This window comes from Pelophylax lessonae (genome assembly GCF_965119305.1).
Source record: "Pelophylax lessonae genome assembly, chromosome: 3".
Taxonomy (NCBI): domain Eukaryota; kingdom Metazoa; phylum Chordata; class Amphibia; order Anura; family Ranidae; genus Pelophylax; species Pelophylax lessonae.
This window is the reverse complement of record NC_138770.1, coordinates 293,037,295-293,055,639: the sequence shown is the minus strand read 5'-3', so window position 1 is coordinate 293,055,639 and position 18,345 is coordinate 293,037,295. Positions and strand designations below refer to the sequence as shown.

The following is an 18,345-nucleotide window of genomic DNA, read 5'->3' as shown; positions in this document are numbered from 1 at the left end:
AACACTTGTGCATTCATGCGAGAAAACACAAACCTTCACACAGATGTACGCTTAAGTATGCCCATGTAAACATGTCCACGCAGTGTAGCGTGTATATTAAGTAACCAAAAAAGAGTACAGTATGAAAACATTTATTATTGCACAGAATCCACTTATGCAAGTTAATTACAATTAAGTAAACCCTTCACCCTTTACCCAATAAAACATTACAATATTGTCATAAATGCCAAAACCCATGTACAAACCTAATCGCATGTACAAAATCTACTGCACACACATACCAACTCCTAACAGTTTTACCTGCTGTTGCTGGGGAGTAAAATTAGAAGTATACAACCACAGACCTTGCCATAATTATCTAAACTCCAAAAAAAGGCTACTAAATGCTGTAGCGGAGTAGTTAGTCCTCATTGATCAAACAAAACAAGGTCAGTGATGGTAAACCAGGTTATAAGCTATTCCCCAAGAAATTTCAATCCCAGCCTCCAAACATGATATAATCATACAGTGATATGTCAAAATCTGTCTTAAGGCCATAATATATACACATGTATTTCAATATTTAATCACGAATGCTTCTTGTAATGATAAATAACCATACTTACACTTATTTGTATCAATAACCCAACAAACAGCCGCTAACCTTTCTTTGGTGCACGTGCACACATCTTTCATACCTCAGTTGCCAATCATGGTACTTGTCACATTATAGTTTTTTTTATCTATATTTGTATTTTTAATTAAAGTTTTCACATTAAAAGACATAAAAAAACAATGTGGAAGTACAGTGAAATATTGTGTTCAATGGTTGCCAACAAAAGACCACTAGTTAACAGTTACATTTAGTCATAGAAGACAAAATAAATATAATGTAGTAGTGAGGGTAGAAGATTAGGTAACCAGAAATGTGCAACTAAGACTATATACAATCATGGCTTAAGTTGGAAAAAAGTTCTCAGGGCACAGAGATTGTTATGAGACATAAAAAAGATATAAACCCAAGTGCAAAGCTGAGGTATAGAAAAGGACAATACCGTAGCAGTTAAAAAAAACACAGAACAAAAACTTTCTGAAAGAAACAAAGAGGATCTAAAGAAAATGTTAATAATCATAAATATATTGACACTAGGAAAATAGCAGAGATAAACCTTCCAGGAATCATGGCTATATGCATGACAGAATGAGTCATATGTAATTAATGTACTAAGGCTCTGAAATCAAAATAAATAAATCTCACGATTCCCATATGTAACTGAAGTTACATAAATGTTGCTGTTGAAGGGCTGTAAGGTGCTCCATTCTCAAAATTTCTAAAATAGTGTTCAAAGGTTGGGCCCGAGATGGGGGCTTGGAGGAACCCCATTTAAGGAAAATGAGCCCCCTGGCTGCCTTTAAGACATGCATAACTAATCATTTGGAGAAATATAAAAATGCTGGGAAAGGGTAACCCCAGGAAGCAATGAAGGGGATCTAGAGGGAGAAGGAACCTTACCAACTGTTCAAGGATCCCTAATATTGTCTCTCAGAAGGGCCAATCACAAAACAGCTCCAATGCATTGTCCTTACATACCACACATTGGGAAGACTTAGCAGCTGCTTCCCAGATTTAATCCCATTGTGATAAAGAGTGTTGGAGGATCGTCTCCCCATTTCCGCACATAGAGATGTGAATCCCCATACTTAGGAGGGGACATGTAATAATTTGTAAATAGTAGATTCACATAATAGTTTTTCTTTTTTTTTTGGCTGACATTTAACCCACGTTTTCTTGATGTAACATATTTGTACATAAGCCACAAATAAGCCATATTTAAATGGTAAATGCATACTGCAAACAATGATTGCATTGAACAAGAGTGTACAATTTAGCTGGAATCTTAACTTCTTTCTTAATTTATTTCATTCAAATACTCAAATGCTAATCAGCAACCAAAGCTTGCCAGCTCACAGGAATCTCTCCCGCTCTTGTGCATTTCCTTCTAAATTTTCCTTTTAAATCAGGCAAACTGGCTGTAAGATAACATGTTCAATGGAACTTCTTCTAAATACTATAGTTACCTACCGGTTAACATTGCTTCATTCACAGTGCACCCGCCACTTAGTAATATGGCATCACATGGTAGAAAAAGTTTTTTTCCACCTAGTACAATAACATCTCCAGGGACCAAAGACTGGGACTGCACTTCTTCAACCTCTGGAAATAAAATTGTCTCAAATTAGTGGAAGGTCAAATAAAAGGTCCTTTCTCACAGAAATAAGGAAAACACGAAAATCTGTACTCCAGGCAGATATTAAAACCCTAATGAATGCAGTTGTGTTTTTTCTTTTTTTTTTTCATTTTTGGAGAGGCAGAACTGGGCAATCAGGTACCTACATGCACATGTGCTGACATGGAACATACTAAAAGAAAAGTGTTTCTTTGCTGTGCAGTCACAGACCAGGGGTAGGGAGGTTACATAGTTGTGTTCTTTAGCTTTAGGAAAGACATATCATGTCACCAGCCCTTGAAAAACAAAATATCTGCCCACATGCCTGGACTGGCACCTGGCTCAGCCTCTTGGCTAGCCTCCACAGCCCAGCGTTCCAGTGAGAGATGAAGGGGCAAAGCAGACAGCAGTGACTGACAATCACCAACCCTTCACTCAGGGAGCTCTGAGAACCAAACAATTGGTGGTGTTTGATCGTTTGGCTCTCAGCTTTAGAGCCGGGGACAGATGCAGCATTGGACCAATGCTGCATCCACCTAGGTAAGTATGATTCTAAAACAAGAAACATTCCCATACTTCTCTTTTAAATCAACCTAATTAGAAGCAGCTGCAAACACTTAATGTGTACCTACATTCGCTAGAAACTGAAAAACTAAAATGCGTTGAGCTACTTCAAAAATTAAATATATTCTCCACTCAAAACTGAAAAGTGAAAAGTGAAGCCAAGATCCACAGTAATCATCAATCAGCAATTCATGGATCAAATGTTGAGAAATAAATCAATATCAGTGAAATATATATGTACTCCACCTAAAACTGAAAAGTGAAAGAACTTCTACAAATTATTATAACTCATTTTTCATATATACATAAATAATAATGCAATGAAAATTGCAATCATTAATAATAAAAAAAAACCTAGATAAATACTCCACCCTATACAAAAATAAATAGAAAATATATGTGCTCCACTGAAAACTAAAAAGTGAAACAAATCTTCTAAAGTAACCTTGATCAATCACCTGTATACACAAATAATAATAATAAGTTACATACAATAGATGTGTTGGCCACCCTAAACTGAATCAAGTGAATGGTGTGTGATAACATCCACTGATGTGGTAACTATCTGATTATTTTACCTGAATTCAAATTAGGGTGGAGCACACATATACAGTATTGCATGTAACTCAGTATATCTGGTTTTTTTTTTTTTTATTATTGATTGCAATCATCATAGGATTATCATGTGGATATGGAAGACTGAGTTATAACAATTTGTGGAAGTTCTTCTACTTTTCAGTTTTAGATGGAGCACATATATATGTAACTTATATTGTTTTATTTCCTAACATATTGATCCATGATCTGTTTATTGATAATTACAGTGGATGTTAAAGTGATATTAAGTAGTGTTGAGCGAACACGGACTGTATTATTCGTGTTCGTACCGAATAATTGGATTTTTTTTACCCGAACACGGACACGGACACTTTACTGTATGTTCGGGTAAAAATCCGTGTTCGGTCGTTTTATTTCCGGGTTTTGCATGCTTTGGCGCTCTTTTCATGGCGGGCTTTCAACAGCCAATCAACAATCGTTTAACTGGTGTGCCTTAAGCCATCCCAGCCATGCCTGCAAATGTCTTAGTAGCTGTGATTGGCCGTCTGAAGCATGTGACCAAGTCTTTATAAGTTCGAGGCAGCCGCCGCAGCAGCGTCATTCTGCTGCTTAGCTAAGGGACAGAGCACACATCAATGTGCTGGCTGCTGATTAGGGAAAGATAGGCAGGAAAAAACCATTTGTGTCCGGATAGAATTGAGGGACAGGTCGGAGTGTTTAGGCAGGGCGAGTTGTAGGCATTTTAGGGATAGAGTCTGCTGAATTATAGGGTCAGTGTCTTCTACAAACTACAATCGATATTGCTGTGTGGGGGGTGGGGTGAATCTGCACTCAATCCTGATCTACGATCTCTTCTCAATCCTGTTAGGGACAGAGTCTGCTGAATTTTAGGGAAACTGTGTTCTACAAACTACAATCGATATTGCTGTGTGGTGTGGGATTGGAGATAGGCAGGTGTCAGTGATCCACATCCATTTTTCTGTGTGTGAGCTGCAGTGAACACAATCTCTTTGGGCTGCAGTGAACACAATCTTTTTGGGCTGCAGTGAACACAATCTTTTTGGGCTGCAGTGAACACAATCTTTTTGGGCTGCAGTGAACACAATCTTTTTGGGGTGCAGTGAACAAAATCTTTTTGGGGTGCAGTGAACACAATCCTTTTTGGTGTGCAGTGAACACAATCTTTGTGGGGTGCAGTGAACAAAATCCTTTGTGGGGTGCAGTGAACACAATCTTTTTGGGGTGCAGTGAACAAAATCCTTTTTGGGGTGCAGTGAACAACATCATTTTTGGGGTGCAGTGAACACAATCTTTTTGGGGTGCAGTGAACAAAATCCTTTGTGGGGTGCAGTGAACACAATCTTTTTGGGGTGCAGTGAACACAATCTTTTTGGGGTGGAGTGAACAACATCCTTTTTGGGGTGCAGTGAACAAAATCCTTTTTGGGGTGCAGTGAACAAAATCATTTTTGGGGTGCAGTGAACACAATCTTTTTGGGGTGCAGTGAACACAATCTTTGTGGGGTGCAGTGAACACAATCTTTTTGGGGTGGAGTGAACAACATCCTTTTTGGGGTGCAGTGAACAACATCCTTTTTGGGGTGCAGTGAACACAATCTTTTTGGGGTGCAGTGAACACAATCTTTGTGGGGTACAGTGAACAGAATCTTTGTGGGGTGCAGTGAACACAATCTTTGGGGGGTACAGTGAACACAATCTTTTTGGGGTGCAGTGAACACAATCTTTGTGGGGTGCAGTGAACACAATCTTTTTGGGGTGGAGTGAACAAAATCATTTTTGGGGTGCAGTGAACAACATCCTTTTTGGGGTGCAGTGATCAAAATCCTTTTTGGGGTGCAGTGAACACAATCTTTTTGGGGTGCAGTGAACAAAATCCTTTGTGGGGTGCAGTGAACAGAATCTTTGTGGGGTGCAGTGAACACAATCTTTGGGGGGGTACAGTGAACACAATCTTTTTGGGGTGCAGTGAACACAATCTTTGTGGGGTACAGTGAACAGAATCTTTGTGGGGTGCAGTGAACACAATCTTTGGGGGGTACAGTGAACACAATCTTTTTGGGGTGCAGTGAACACAATCTTTGGGGGGTACAGTGAACACAATCTTTTTGGGGTGCAGTGAACACAATCTTTGTGGGGTGCAGTGAACACAATCTTTGGGGGGGTACAGTGAACACAATCTTTTTGGGGTGCAGTGAACAACATCCTTTTAGGGTGCAGTGAACACAATCTTTGTGGGGTGCAGTGAACAACATCCTTTTAGGGTGCAGTGAACACAATCTTTGTGGGGTACAGTGAACAGAATCTTTGTGGGGTGCAGTGAACACAATCTTTGGGGGGTACAGTGAACACAATCTTTGTGATGTGCAGTGAACACAATCTTTGTGGGGTGCAGTGAACACAATCATTGTGGGGTGCAGTGAACTCAATCTTTGTGGGGTACAGTGAACACAATCTCATACTTCTGAAGATTTGAGGGTGCTGCCTGTTCCATACTCCCCCTACTCCTCATCTAGCCTTTTAGGGGTACAAACAATAGTAATTGGGGCCTAGTGTGGTTGTGTACGTGTGATATACATACACTTTTTTTGGATCATATTTTCTATTCCGCTATTTAATCAAAAACCTTTGGGGATCAGTTAAATTGGGGGATAGTCTGTGTTGGTACGTGTGAGAGAGATCCACCTTTCCAAGTTGTTGGGGTTCATCTCATACTTCTGAAGGTTTGAGGGTGCTGCCTGTTCCATACTCCCCCTACTCCTAGCCTTTTAGGGGTACAAACAATAGTAATTGGGGCCTAGTGTGGTTGTGTACGTGTGATATACATACACTTTTTTTGGATCATATTTTCTATTCCGCTATTTAATCAAAAACCTTTGGGGATCAGTTAAATTGGGGGATAGTCTGTGTTGGTACGTGTGAGAGAGATCCACCTTTCCAAGTTGTTGGGGTTCATCTCATACTTCTGAAGGTTTGAGGGTGCTGCCTGTTCCATACTCCCCCTACTCCTAGCCTTTTAGGGGTACAAACAATAGTAATTGGGGCCTAGTGTGGTTGTGTACGTGTGATATACATACACTTTTTTTGGATCATATTTTCTATTCCGCTATTTAATCAAAAACCTTTGGGGATCAGTTAAATTGGGGGATAGTCTGTGTTGGTACGTGTGAGAGAGATCCACCTTTCCAAGTTGTTGGGGTTCATCTCATACTTCTGAAGGTTTGAGGGTGCTGCCTGTTCCATACCCCCCCTACTCCTCATCTAGCCTTTTAGGGGTACAAACAATAGTAATTGGGGCCTAGTGTGGTTGTGTACGTGTGATATACATACACTTTTTTTGGATCATATTTTCTATTCCGCTATTTAATCAAAAACCTTTGGGGATCAGTTAAATTGGGGGATAGTCTGTGTTGGTACGTGTGAGAGAGATCCACCTTTCCAAGTTGTTGGGGTTCATCTCATACTTCTGAAGGTTTGAGGGTGCTGCCTGTTCCATACCCCCCCTACTCCTCATCTAGCCTTTTAGGGGTACAAACAATAGTAATTGGGGCCTAGTGTGGTTGTGTACGTGTGATATACATACACTTTTTTTGGATCATATTTTCTATTCCGCTATTTAATCAAAAACCTTTGGGGATCAGTTAAATTGGGGGATAGTCTGTGTTGGTACGTGTGAGAGAGATCCACCTTTCCAAGTTGTTGGGGTTCATCTCATACTTCTGAAGGTTTGAGGGTGCTGCCTGTTCCATACTCCCCCTACTCCTCATCTAGCCTTTTAGGGGTACAAACAATAGTAATTGGGGCCTAGTGTGGTTGTGTACGTGTGATATACATACACTTTTTTTGGATCATATTTTCTATTCCGCTATTTAATCAAAAACCTTTGGGGATCAGTTAAATTGGGGGATAGTCTGTGTTGGTACGTGTGAGAGAGATCCACCTTTCCAAGTTGTTGGGGTTCATCTCATACTTCTGAAGGTTTGAGGGTGCTGCCTGTTCCATACTCCCCCTACTCCTAGCCTTTTAGGGGTACAAACAATAGTAATTGGGGCCTAGTGTGGTTGTGTACGTGTGATATACATACACTTTTTTTGGATCATATTTTCTATTCCGCTATTTAATCAAAAACCTTTGGGGATCAGTTAAATTGGGGGATAGTCTGTGTTGGTACGTGTGAGAGAGATCCACCTTTCCAAGTTGTTGGGGTTCATCTCATACTTCTGAAGGTTTGAGGGTGCTGCCTGTTCCATACTCCCCCTACTCCTAGCCTTTTAGGGGTACAAACAATAGTAATTGGGGCCTAGTGTGGTTGTGTACGTGTGATATACATACACTTTTTTTGGATCATATTTTCTATTCCGCTATTTAATCAAAAACCTTTGGGGATCAGTTAAATTGGGGGATAGTCTGTGTTGGTACGTGTGAGAGAGATCCACCTTTCCAAGTTGTTGGGGTTCATCTCATACTTCTGAAGGTTTGAGGGTGCTGCCTGTTCCATACTCCCCCTACTCCTCATCTAGCCTTTTAGGGGTACAAACAATAGTAATTGGGGCCTAGTGTGGTTGTGTACGTGTGATATACATACACTTTTTTTGGATCATATTTTCTATTCCGCTATTTAATCAAAAACCTTTGGGGATCAGTTAAATTGGGGGATAGTCTGTGTTGGTACGTGTGAGAGAGATCCACCTTTCCAAGTTGTTGGGGTTCATCTCATACTTCTGAAGGTTTGAGGGTGCTGCCTGTTCCATACTCCCCCTACTCCTAGCCTTTTAGGGGTACAAACAATAGTAATTGGGGCCTAGTGTGGTTGTGTACGTGTGATATACATACACTTTTTTTGGATCATATTTTCTATTCCGCTATTTAATCAAAAACCTTTGGGGATCAGTTAAATTGGGGGATAGTCTGTGTTGGTACGTGTGAGAGAGATCCACCTTTCCAAGTTGTTGGGGTTCATCTCATACTTCTGAAGGTTTGAGGGTGCTGCCTGTTCCATACTCCCCCTACTCCTAGCCTTTTAGGGGTACAAACAATAGTAATTGGGGCCTAGTGTGGTTGTGTACGTGTGATATACATACACTTTTTTTGGATCATATTTTCTATTCCGCTATTTAATCAAAAACCTTTGGGGATCAGTTAAATTGGGGGATAGTCTGTGTTGGTACGTGTGAGAGAGATCCACCTTTCCAAGTTGTTGGGGTTCATCTCATACTTCTGAAGGTTTGAGGGTGCTGCCTGTTCCATACTCCCCCTACTCCTAGCCTTTTAGGGGTACAAACAATAGTAATTGGGGCCTAGTGTGGTTGTGTACGTGTGATATACATACACTTTTTTTGGATCATATTTTCTATTCCGCTATTTAATCAAAAACCTTTGGGGATCAGTTAAATTGGGGGATAGTCTGTGTTGGTACGTGTGAGAGAGATCCACCTTTCCAAGTTGTTGGGGTTCATCTCATACTTCTGAAGGTTTGAGGGTGCTGCCTGTTCCATACCCCCCCTACTCCTCATCTAGCCTTTTAGGGGTACAAACAATAGTAATTGGGGCCTAGTGTGGTTGTGTACGTGTGATATACATACACTTTTTTTGGATCATATTTTCTATTCCGCTATTTAATCAAAAACCTTTGGGGATCAGTTAAATTGGGGGATAGTCTGTGTTGGTACGTGTGAGAGAGATCCACCTTTCCAAGTTGTTGGGGTTCATCTCATACTTCTGAAGGTTTGAGGGTGCTGCCTGTTCCATACTCCCCCTACTCCTCATCTAGCCTTTTAGGGGTACAAACAATAGTAATTGGGGCCCAGTGTGGTTGTGTACGTGTGATATACATACACTTTTTTTGGATCATATTTTCTATTCCGCTATTTAATCAAAAACCTTTGGGGATCAGTTAAATTGGGGGATAGTCTGTGTTGGTACGTGTGAGAGAGATCCACCTTTCCAAGTTGTTGGGGTTCATCTCATACTTCTGAAGGTTTGAGGGTGCTGCCTGTTCCATACCCCCCCCACTCCTCATCTAGCCTTTTAGGGGTACAAACAATAGTAATTGGGGCCCAGTGTGGTTGTGTACGTGTGATATACATACACTTTTTTTGGATCATATTTTCTATTCCGCTATTTAATCAAAAACCTTTGGGGATCAGTTAAATTGGGGGATAGTCTGTGTTGGTACGTGTGAGAGAGATCCACCTGTCCAAGTTGTTGGGGTTCATCTCATACTTCTGAAGGTTTGAGGGTGCTGCCTGTTCCATACTCCACCTACTCCTCATCTAGCCTTTTAGGGGTACAAACAATAGTAATTGGGGCCTAGTGTGGTTGTGTACGTGTGATATACATACACTTTTTTTGGATCATATTTTCTATTCCGCTATTTAATCAAAAACCTTTGGGGATCAGTTAAATTGGGGGATAGTCTGTGTTGGTACGTGTGAGAGAGATCCACCTTTCCAAGTTGTTGGGGTTCATCTCATACTTCTGAAGGTTTGAGGGTGCTGCCTGTTCCATACCCCCCCTACTCCTCATCTAGCCTTTTAGGGGTACAAACAATAGTAATTGGGGCCTAGTGTGGTTGTGTACGTGTGATATACATACACTTTTTTTGGATCATATTTTCTATTCCGCTATTTAATCAAAAACCTTTGGGGATCAGTTAAATTGGGGGATAGTCTGTGTTGGTACGTGTGAGAGAGATCCACCTTTCCAAGTTGTTGGGGTTCATCTCATACTTCTGAAGGTTTGAGGGTGCTGCCTGTTCCATACCCCCCCTACTCCTCATCTAGCCTTTTAGGGGTACAAACAATAGTAATTGGGGCCTAGTGTGGTTGTGTACGTGTGATATACATACACTTTTTTTGGATCATATTTTCTATTCCGCTATTTAATCAAAAACCTTTGGGGATCAGTTAAATTGGGGGATAGTCTGTGTTGGTACGTGTGAGAGAGATCCACCTTTCCAAGTTGTTGGGGTTCATCTCATACTTCTGAAGGTTTGAGGGTGCTGCCTGTTCCATACCCCCCCTACTCCTCATCTAGCCTTTTAGGGGTACAAACAATAGTAATTGGGGCCTAGTGTGGTTGTGTACGTGTGATATACATACACTTTTTTTGGATCATATTTTCTATTCCGCTATTTAATCAAAAACCTTTGGGGATCAGTTAAATTGGGGGATAGTCTGTGTTGGTACGTGTGAGAGAGATCCACCTTTCCAAGTTGTTGGGGTTCATCTCATACTTCTGAAGGTTTGAGGGTGCTGCCTGTTCCATACTCCCCCTACTCCTCATCTAGCCTTTTAGGGGTACAAACAATAGTAATTGGGGCCTAGTGTGGTTGTGTACGTGTGATATACATACACTTTTTTTGGATCATATTTTCTATTCCGCTATTTAATCAAAAACCTTTGGGGATCAGTTAAATTGGGGGATAGTCTGTGTTGGTACGTGTGAGAGAGATCCACCTTTCCAAGTTGTTGGGGTTCATCTCATACTTCTGAAGGTTTGAGGGTGCTGCCTGTTCCATACTCCCCCTACTCCTAGCCTTTTAGGGGTACAAACAATAGTAATTGGGGCCTAGTGTGGTTGTGTACGTGTGATATACATACACTTTTTTTGGATCATATTTTCTATTCCGCTATTTAATCAAAAACCTTTGGGGATCAGTTAAATTGGGGGATAGTCTGTGTTGGTACGTGTGAGAGAGATCCACCTTTCCAAGTTGTTGGGGTTCATCTCATACTTCTGAAGGTTTGAGGGTGCTGCCTGTTCCATACTCCCCCTACTCCTAGCCTTTTAGGGGTACAAACAATAGTAATTGGGGCCTAGTGTGGTTGTGTACGTGTGATATACATACACTTTTTTTGGATCATATTTTCTATTCCGCTATTTAATCAAAAACCTTTGGGGATCAGTTAAATTGGGGGATAGTCTGTGTTGGTACGTGTGAGAGAGATCCACCTTTCCAAGTTGTTGGGGTTCATCTCATACTTCTGAAGGTTTGAGGGTGCTGCCTGTTCCATACTCCCCCTACTCCTCATCTAGCCTTTTAGGGGTACAAACAATAGTAATTGGGGCCTAGTGTGGTTGTGTACGTGTGATATACATACACTTTTTTTGGATCATATTTTCTATTCCGCTATTTAATCAAAAACCTTTGGGGATCAGTTAAATTGGGGGATAGTCTGTGTTGGTACGTGTGAGAGAGATCCACCTTTCCAAGTTGTTGGGGTTCATCTCATACTTCTGAAGGTTTGAGGGTGCTGCCTGTTCCATACCCCACCTACTCCTCATCTAGCCTTTTAGGGGTACAAACAATAGTAATTGGGGCCTAGTGTGGTTGTGTACGTGTGATATACATACACTTTTTTTGGATCATATTTTCTATTCCGCTATTTAATCAAAAACCTTTGGGGATCAGTTAAATTGGGGGATAGTCTGTGTTGGTACGTGTGAGAGAGATCCACCTTTCCAAGTTGTTGGGGTTCATCTAATACTTCTGAAGGTTTGAGGGTGCTGCCTGTTCCATACTCCCCCTACTCCTCATCTAGCCTTTTAGGGGTACAAACAATAGTAATTGGGGCCCAGTGTGGTTGTGTACGTGTGATATACATACACTTTTTTTGGATCATATTTTCTATTCCGCTATTTAATCAAAAACCTTTGGGGATCAGTTAAATTGGGGGATAGTCTGTGTTGGTACGTGTGAGAGAGATCCACCTTTCCAAGTTGTTGGGGTTCATCTCATACTTCTGAAGGTTTGAGGGTGCTGCCTGTTCCATACCCCCCCTACTCCTCATCTAGCCTTTTAGGGGTACAAACAATAGTAATTGGGGCCTAGTGTGGTTGTGTACGTGTGATATACATACACTTTTTTTGGATCATATTTTCTATTCCGCTATTTAATCAAAAACCTTTGGGGATCAGTTAAATTGGGGGATAGTCTGTGTTGGTACGTGTGAGAGAGATCCACCTTTCCAAGTTGTTGGGGTTCATCTCATACTTCTGAAGGTTTGAGGGTGCTGCCTGTTCCATACTCCCCCTACTCCTAGCCTTTTAGGGGTACAAACAATAGTAATTGGGGCCTAGTGTGGTTGTGTACGTGTGATATACATACACTTTTTTTGGATCATATTTTCTATTCCGCTATTTAATCAAAAACCTTTGGGGATCAGTTAAATTGGGGGATAGTCTGTGTTGGTACGTGTGAGAGAGATCCACCTTTCCAAGTTGTTGGGGTTCATCTCATACTTCTGAAGGTTTGAGGGTGCTGCCTGTTCCATACTCCCCCTACTCCTAGCCTTTTAGGGGTACAAACAATAGTAATTGGGGCCTAGTGTGGTTGTGTACGTGTGATATACATACACTTTTTTTGGATCATATTTTCTATTCCGCTATTTAATCAAAAACCTTTGGGGATCAGTTAAATTGGGGGATAGTCTGTGTTGGTACGTGTGAGAGAGATCCACCTTTCCAAGTTGTTGGGGTTCATCTCATACTTCTGAAGGTTTGAGGGTGCTGCCTGTTCCATACCCCCCCTACTCCTCATCTAGCCTTTTAGGGGTACAAACAATAGTCATTGGGGCCTAGTGTGGTTGTGTACGTGTGATATACATACACTTTTTTTGGATCATATTTTCTATTCCGCTATTTAATCAAAAACCTTTGGGGATCAGTTAAATTGGGGGATAGTCTGTGTTGGTACGTGTGAGAGAGATCCACCTTTCCAAGTTGTTGGGGTTCATCTCATACTTCTGAAGGTTTGAGGGTGCTGCCTGTTCCATACCCCCCCTACTCCTCATCTAGCCTTTTAGGGGTACAAACAATAGTAATTGGGGCCTAGTGTGGTTGTGTACGTGTGATATACATACACTTTTTTTGGATCATATTTTCTATTCCGCTATTTAATCAAAAACCTTTGGGGATCAGTTAAATTGGGGGATAGTCTGTGTTGGTACGTGTGAGAGAGATCCACCTTTCCAAGTTGTTGGGGTTCATCTCATACTTCTGAAGGTTTGAGGGTGCTGCCTGTTCCATACTCCCCCTACTCCTCATCTAGCCTTTTAGGGGTACAAACAATAGTAATTGGGGCCTAGTGTGGTTGTGTACGTGTGATATACATACACTTTTTTTGGATCATATTTTCTATTCCGCTATTTAATCAAAAACCTTTGGGGATCAGTTAAATTGGGGGATAGTCTGTGTTGGTACGTGTGAGAGAGATCCACCTTTCCAAGTTTTTGGGGTTCATCTCATACTACTGAAGATTTGAGGGTGCTGCCTGTTCCATACTCCTCCTCCTACTGCTCAACCATCCTTTTAGGGGTACAAACAATAGTAGTTGGGGCCTAGTGTGGTGGTGTACGTGCGAGATACATACACTTTCTTTTTGATCATATTTTCTATTCCGCTATTCAATTAAAACCTTTGGGGATCAATTCAATTGCGAGATAGTCTGTGTCGGTACGTGTGAGATCCACCTTTCCAAGTTGTTGGGGTTCATCTCATACTTCTGAAGATTTGAGGGTGCTGCCTGTTCCATACTCCTGCTCCTACTGCTCAACCATCCTTTTAGGGGTACAAACAATAGTAATTGGGGCCTAGTGTGGTTGACGTGCGAGATACATACACTTTTTTTGATCATATTTCCTATTCCGCTATTCAATAAAAACCTTTGAGGATCAATTGAATTGCGGGATAGTCTGTGTCGGTACGTGTGAGATCCACCTTTCCAAGTTTTTGGGGTTCATCTCATACTTCTGAAGATTTGAGGGTGCTGCCTGTTCCATACTCCTCCTCCTACTCCTCATCCATCCTTTTAGGGGTACAAACAATAGTAATTGGGGCCTAGTGTGGTTGTGTACGTGCGAGATACATACACTTTTTTTGATCATATTTCCTATTCCGCTATTCAATAAAAACCTTTGAGGATCAATTGAATTGCGGGATAGTCTGTGTCGGTACGTGTGAGATCCACCTTTCCAAGTTTTTGGGGTTCATCTCATACTTCTGAAGATTTGAGGGTGCTGCCTGTTCCATACTCCTCCTCCTACTCCTCATCCATCCTTTTAGGGGTACAAACAATAGTAATTGGGGCCTAGTGTGGTTGTGTACGTGCGAGATACATACACTTTTTTTGATCATATTTCCTATTCCGCTATTCAATAAAAACCTTTGAGGATCAATTGAATTGCGGGATAGTCTGTGTCGGTACGTGTGAGATCCACCTTTCCAAGTTTTTGGGGTTCATCTCATACTTCTGAAGATTTGAGGGTGCTGTCTGTTCCATACTCCTCCTACTCCTCATCCATCCTTTTAGGGGTAGAAACAATAGTAATTGGGGCCTAGTGTGGTTTTGTACGTGCGAGATACATACACTTTTTTGGATCATATTTCCTATTCCGCTATTCAATAAAAACCTTTCTAGGGCAAGATCTTAAATTACAGAAATATGAGGAGACCGTCAAATAAGGGCCGTGGCCTGGGTCGTGGTGCTGCTGGTAGAGCTCCTGTTGCAAGGAGAGGACGTGGTCGATCTGTGCCAGCTACACGCACAAGTGAAACACCTTCCTCAAGTGTGAGTAGGCGACAGAACCTGCATCAGTATTTGGTAGGGCATCAAACGCCCCTAGAAGTGATGAGGCCAGAACAAGTTGAGGCGATAGTAGATTGGTTTGCTGCTGACAGTGCCTCCAGTTCCTTCACATTGTCTCCCACCCAGTCTACTGCAGAAAGGTCAGAGTTGGCACCTGCAGCCAATGTCCAACCGTCTTTCACCTCACCCCCTTGCAAATCAGGCCAGCAGTCTGAGCCCCAAGCCATACAGCAGTCTCTTATTCTTTTTGAGGACTCTGTCAGCAGGGTTTCCCAGGGCCATCCACCTAGCCCTGCCCCAGAAGTGGAAGAGATTGAGTGCAGCGATGCCCAACCACTTATTTCTCAAGATGAGTACATGCAAGGATCATCGCAGCACGTCTCCGATGATGACGAAACGCAGGTGCCAACTGCTGCGGCGTTCAGCATTGTGGAGACCGACAAGGAGGGCAGGGGTGAAGACTGGGTGGAAGATGATGTGGAGGACGATGAGGTCCTCGACCCCACATGGAATGAACGTCATGCAGGTGACCTGAGTAGTTTGGAGGAAGAGGCGGTGGTCGCACAGAGCCACCAGCACAGCAGAAGAGGGAGCAGGGTGCAGAAGCGGAGCGGCCGTGCCCTAGACACTACGCCCGCTACTGCCCAACGCAGCAAGGGAACGAGCGCACCAAAGTCAGCTCAAAGGAGTTCTCTAGCGTGGAAGTTCTTTAGAAAATGTGCTGATGACAGGACACGAGTGGTTTGCACCCTGTGCAATCAGAGCTTGAAGCGAGGCATAAACCTTCTCAACCTGAGCACAACCTGCATGATCAGGCATCTAAGTGCAAAGCACGAGCTGCAGTGGAGTACACACCTTCAAAACCAAGAAACGTCTCTGGCTCATCCTGCTTCCTCTTCTGCTGCAGTCTCGGCCGCTCCAGCCACATCTGTAGTGATACCGGCACCTGCCACCCCGCAAACAGACGATCTGTCAGCAACACCACCACCTGGGTCACCAACAACCATCTCCACAATGTCCCGTGGAAGCGTTCAGCTTTCCATCTCCCAAACACTTGAGAGGAAGAGGAAGTACCCCCCTACCCACCCGCGATCCCTGGCCCTGAATGCCAGCATTTCAAAATTATTGGCCTTTGAAATGCTGTCATTCCGTCTGGTGGAGACGCACAGTTTTAAAAACCTTATGTCGGTGGCTGTCCCACAGTACGTCGTGCCCAGCCGCCACTACTTTTCCAGGCAAGCCATCCCTTCCCTGCACAACCAAGTGGGGGAAAATATCAGGTGTGCACTGCGCAACGCCATCTGTGCCAAGGTCCACCTAACTACGGATACGTGGACCAGTAAGCACGGTCAGGGGCGTTATATCTCCCTAACGGCACACTGGGTAAATGCAGTGGCGGATGGGCCTGAGGCGGATAGCAATTTGGCGCATGTCCTTCCACCACCGAGGATTGCAGGGCGCTTCAGTTTGCCTCCTGTTCCTAACTCCTCCTACTCCGCTTCCTCATCCTCTACCGCCTCCTCATCCGGACAGCGTAACACCTTCACCACCAACTTCAGCACGGCCAGGGGTAAACGACAGCAGGCAGTTTTACAACTTGCCTGTTTGGGGGACAAACCACACACCGCGCAGGAGTTGTGGAGGAGCATGGAACAGCAGACAAATGAGTGGTTGCTGCCAGCGAGCCTCAAGCCCGGCCTGGTGGTGTGCGATAACGGGCGAAATCTCATAGCAGCTCTGGGCCTAGCCGGTTTGACGCACATCCCTTGCCTGGCGCATGTGCTGAATTTGGTGGTGCAGAGGTTCCTTAAAAACTACCCCGATATGTCAGAGCTGCTGCAGAAAGTGCGGGCCGTTTGTGCGCACTTTCGGCGTTCTCACCCTGCTGCTGCTCGCCTGGCAGCGCTGCAGCGTAACTTCGGCCTTCCCGCTCACCGCCTCATATGTGACGTGCCCACAAGGTGGAACTCCACCTTGCACATGCTGGAAAGACTGTGCGAGCAGCAGCAGGCCATAGTGGAGTTTCAGCTGCAGCACGCACGCGTGAGTCGCTCTGCGGAACAGCACCACTTCACCACCAATAACTGGGCCTCCATGCGAGACCTGTGTGCCTTGTTGCGCTGTTTTGAGTACTCCACCAACATGGCCAGTGGCAATGACGCCGTTCTCAGCTTAACTATCCCACTTCTATGCCTCCTTGAAAAAACAATTCGGGCGATGATGGAAGAGGATGTGGCACAGGATGAGGAGGAGGAGGAGGATGAAGAGGTAACATTTCCAAGGCTTTCAGGGCAGTCATTCGCAAGGGGCTCCGAGGGTGGGTTCCTGCACACGCAAACGCCAGGGACGCAATTGTCCAGCAGGGGCACAGTTCTGGAGGATGAGGAGGATGAGGAGGAGGAGGAGCTGGAGGAGGAGATGGAACCATGTTCACAGCAGGGTGGCACCCAGGCCAGCTCATGGCCATCACTGGTGCGTGGCTGGGGGGATACAGAGGACACGGACGATACACCTCCCACAGAGGACAGCCTTTCGTTGCCTCTGGGCAGCCTGGCACACATGAGCGATTACATGCTGCAGTGTCTCCACAACGACCGCCGAGTTGCCCACATTCTAACTTGTGCTGATTACTGGGTGGCCACGCTGCTGGATCCCCGTTACAAGGACAACGTACCGTCCTTAATTCACTCACTGGAGCGCGATCGCAAGATGCGCGAGTACAAGCGCACGCTGGTAGACGCCATGCTGCTGGCATTCCCATCTGACAGCGGGGCCACAGTGGAAGCACAAGGCAGAGGAGGAGGAGGAGGAGGTCGCCAACGCAACCAGGGCACCGCCAGCACCTCAGAAGGCAGGGTTAGCATGGCCGAAATGTGGAAAAGCTTTGTCAGCACGCCACAACAAACAGCAGCACCAGCAGCTCAGATGGAACGTCTTAGCAGGAGGCAGCATTTTACCAACATGGTGGAGCAGTATGTGTGCACACGCCTACATGTAGTGAATGACGGGTCTGCCCCCTTCAACTTCTGGGTCTCCAAATTGGGCACATGGCCTGAGCTTGCCCTTTACGCCTTGGAGGTGCTGGCGTGCCCTGCAGCCAGTGTATTATCTGAACGGGTATTTAGCACGGCTGGGGGCGTTATAACAGACAAGCGCAGCCGCCTGTCCAAAGACAATGTGGACAAGCTCACGTTCATTAAAATGAACCAGGCATGGATCCCACGGGACTTTTCCGTACCTTATGCAGAATAGCAATGGATACCGACCTTACCCACCCATTGTTCCATTTTTGCTCTTTCTCACTCTTTTGGGGTGTACCCTCATTTAAAATTTTTGAAAAGAAGCAGTGTTGGCTACCTCGTCCTCCTCCTCAGGGCCAGATTAATGTAGGGGCTATTGGAGCTGCAGCTCC

At 43.9% G+C, this 18,345-nt stretch overlaps 1 protein-coding gene across 1 annotated transcript in view; it reads right to left on the bottom strand.

The window, feature by feature from the left end:
* LOC309551110 (putative cation-transporting ATPase 13A4) overlaps positions 1-18,345 on the bottom strand; it is a 203,764-nt gene that overhangs the window by 161,715 nt on the left and 23,704 nt on the right. Inside the window, exon 7 of the mRNA XM_082251556.1 lies at positions 2,063-2,194. Within this exon, the coding sequence (XP_082107682.1) occupies positions 2,063-2,194 (132 nt within the window). The remainder of the gene's footprint in view (positions 1-2,062; positions 2,195-18,345) is intronic.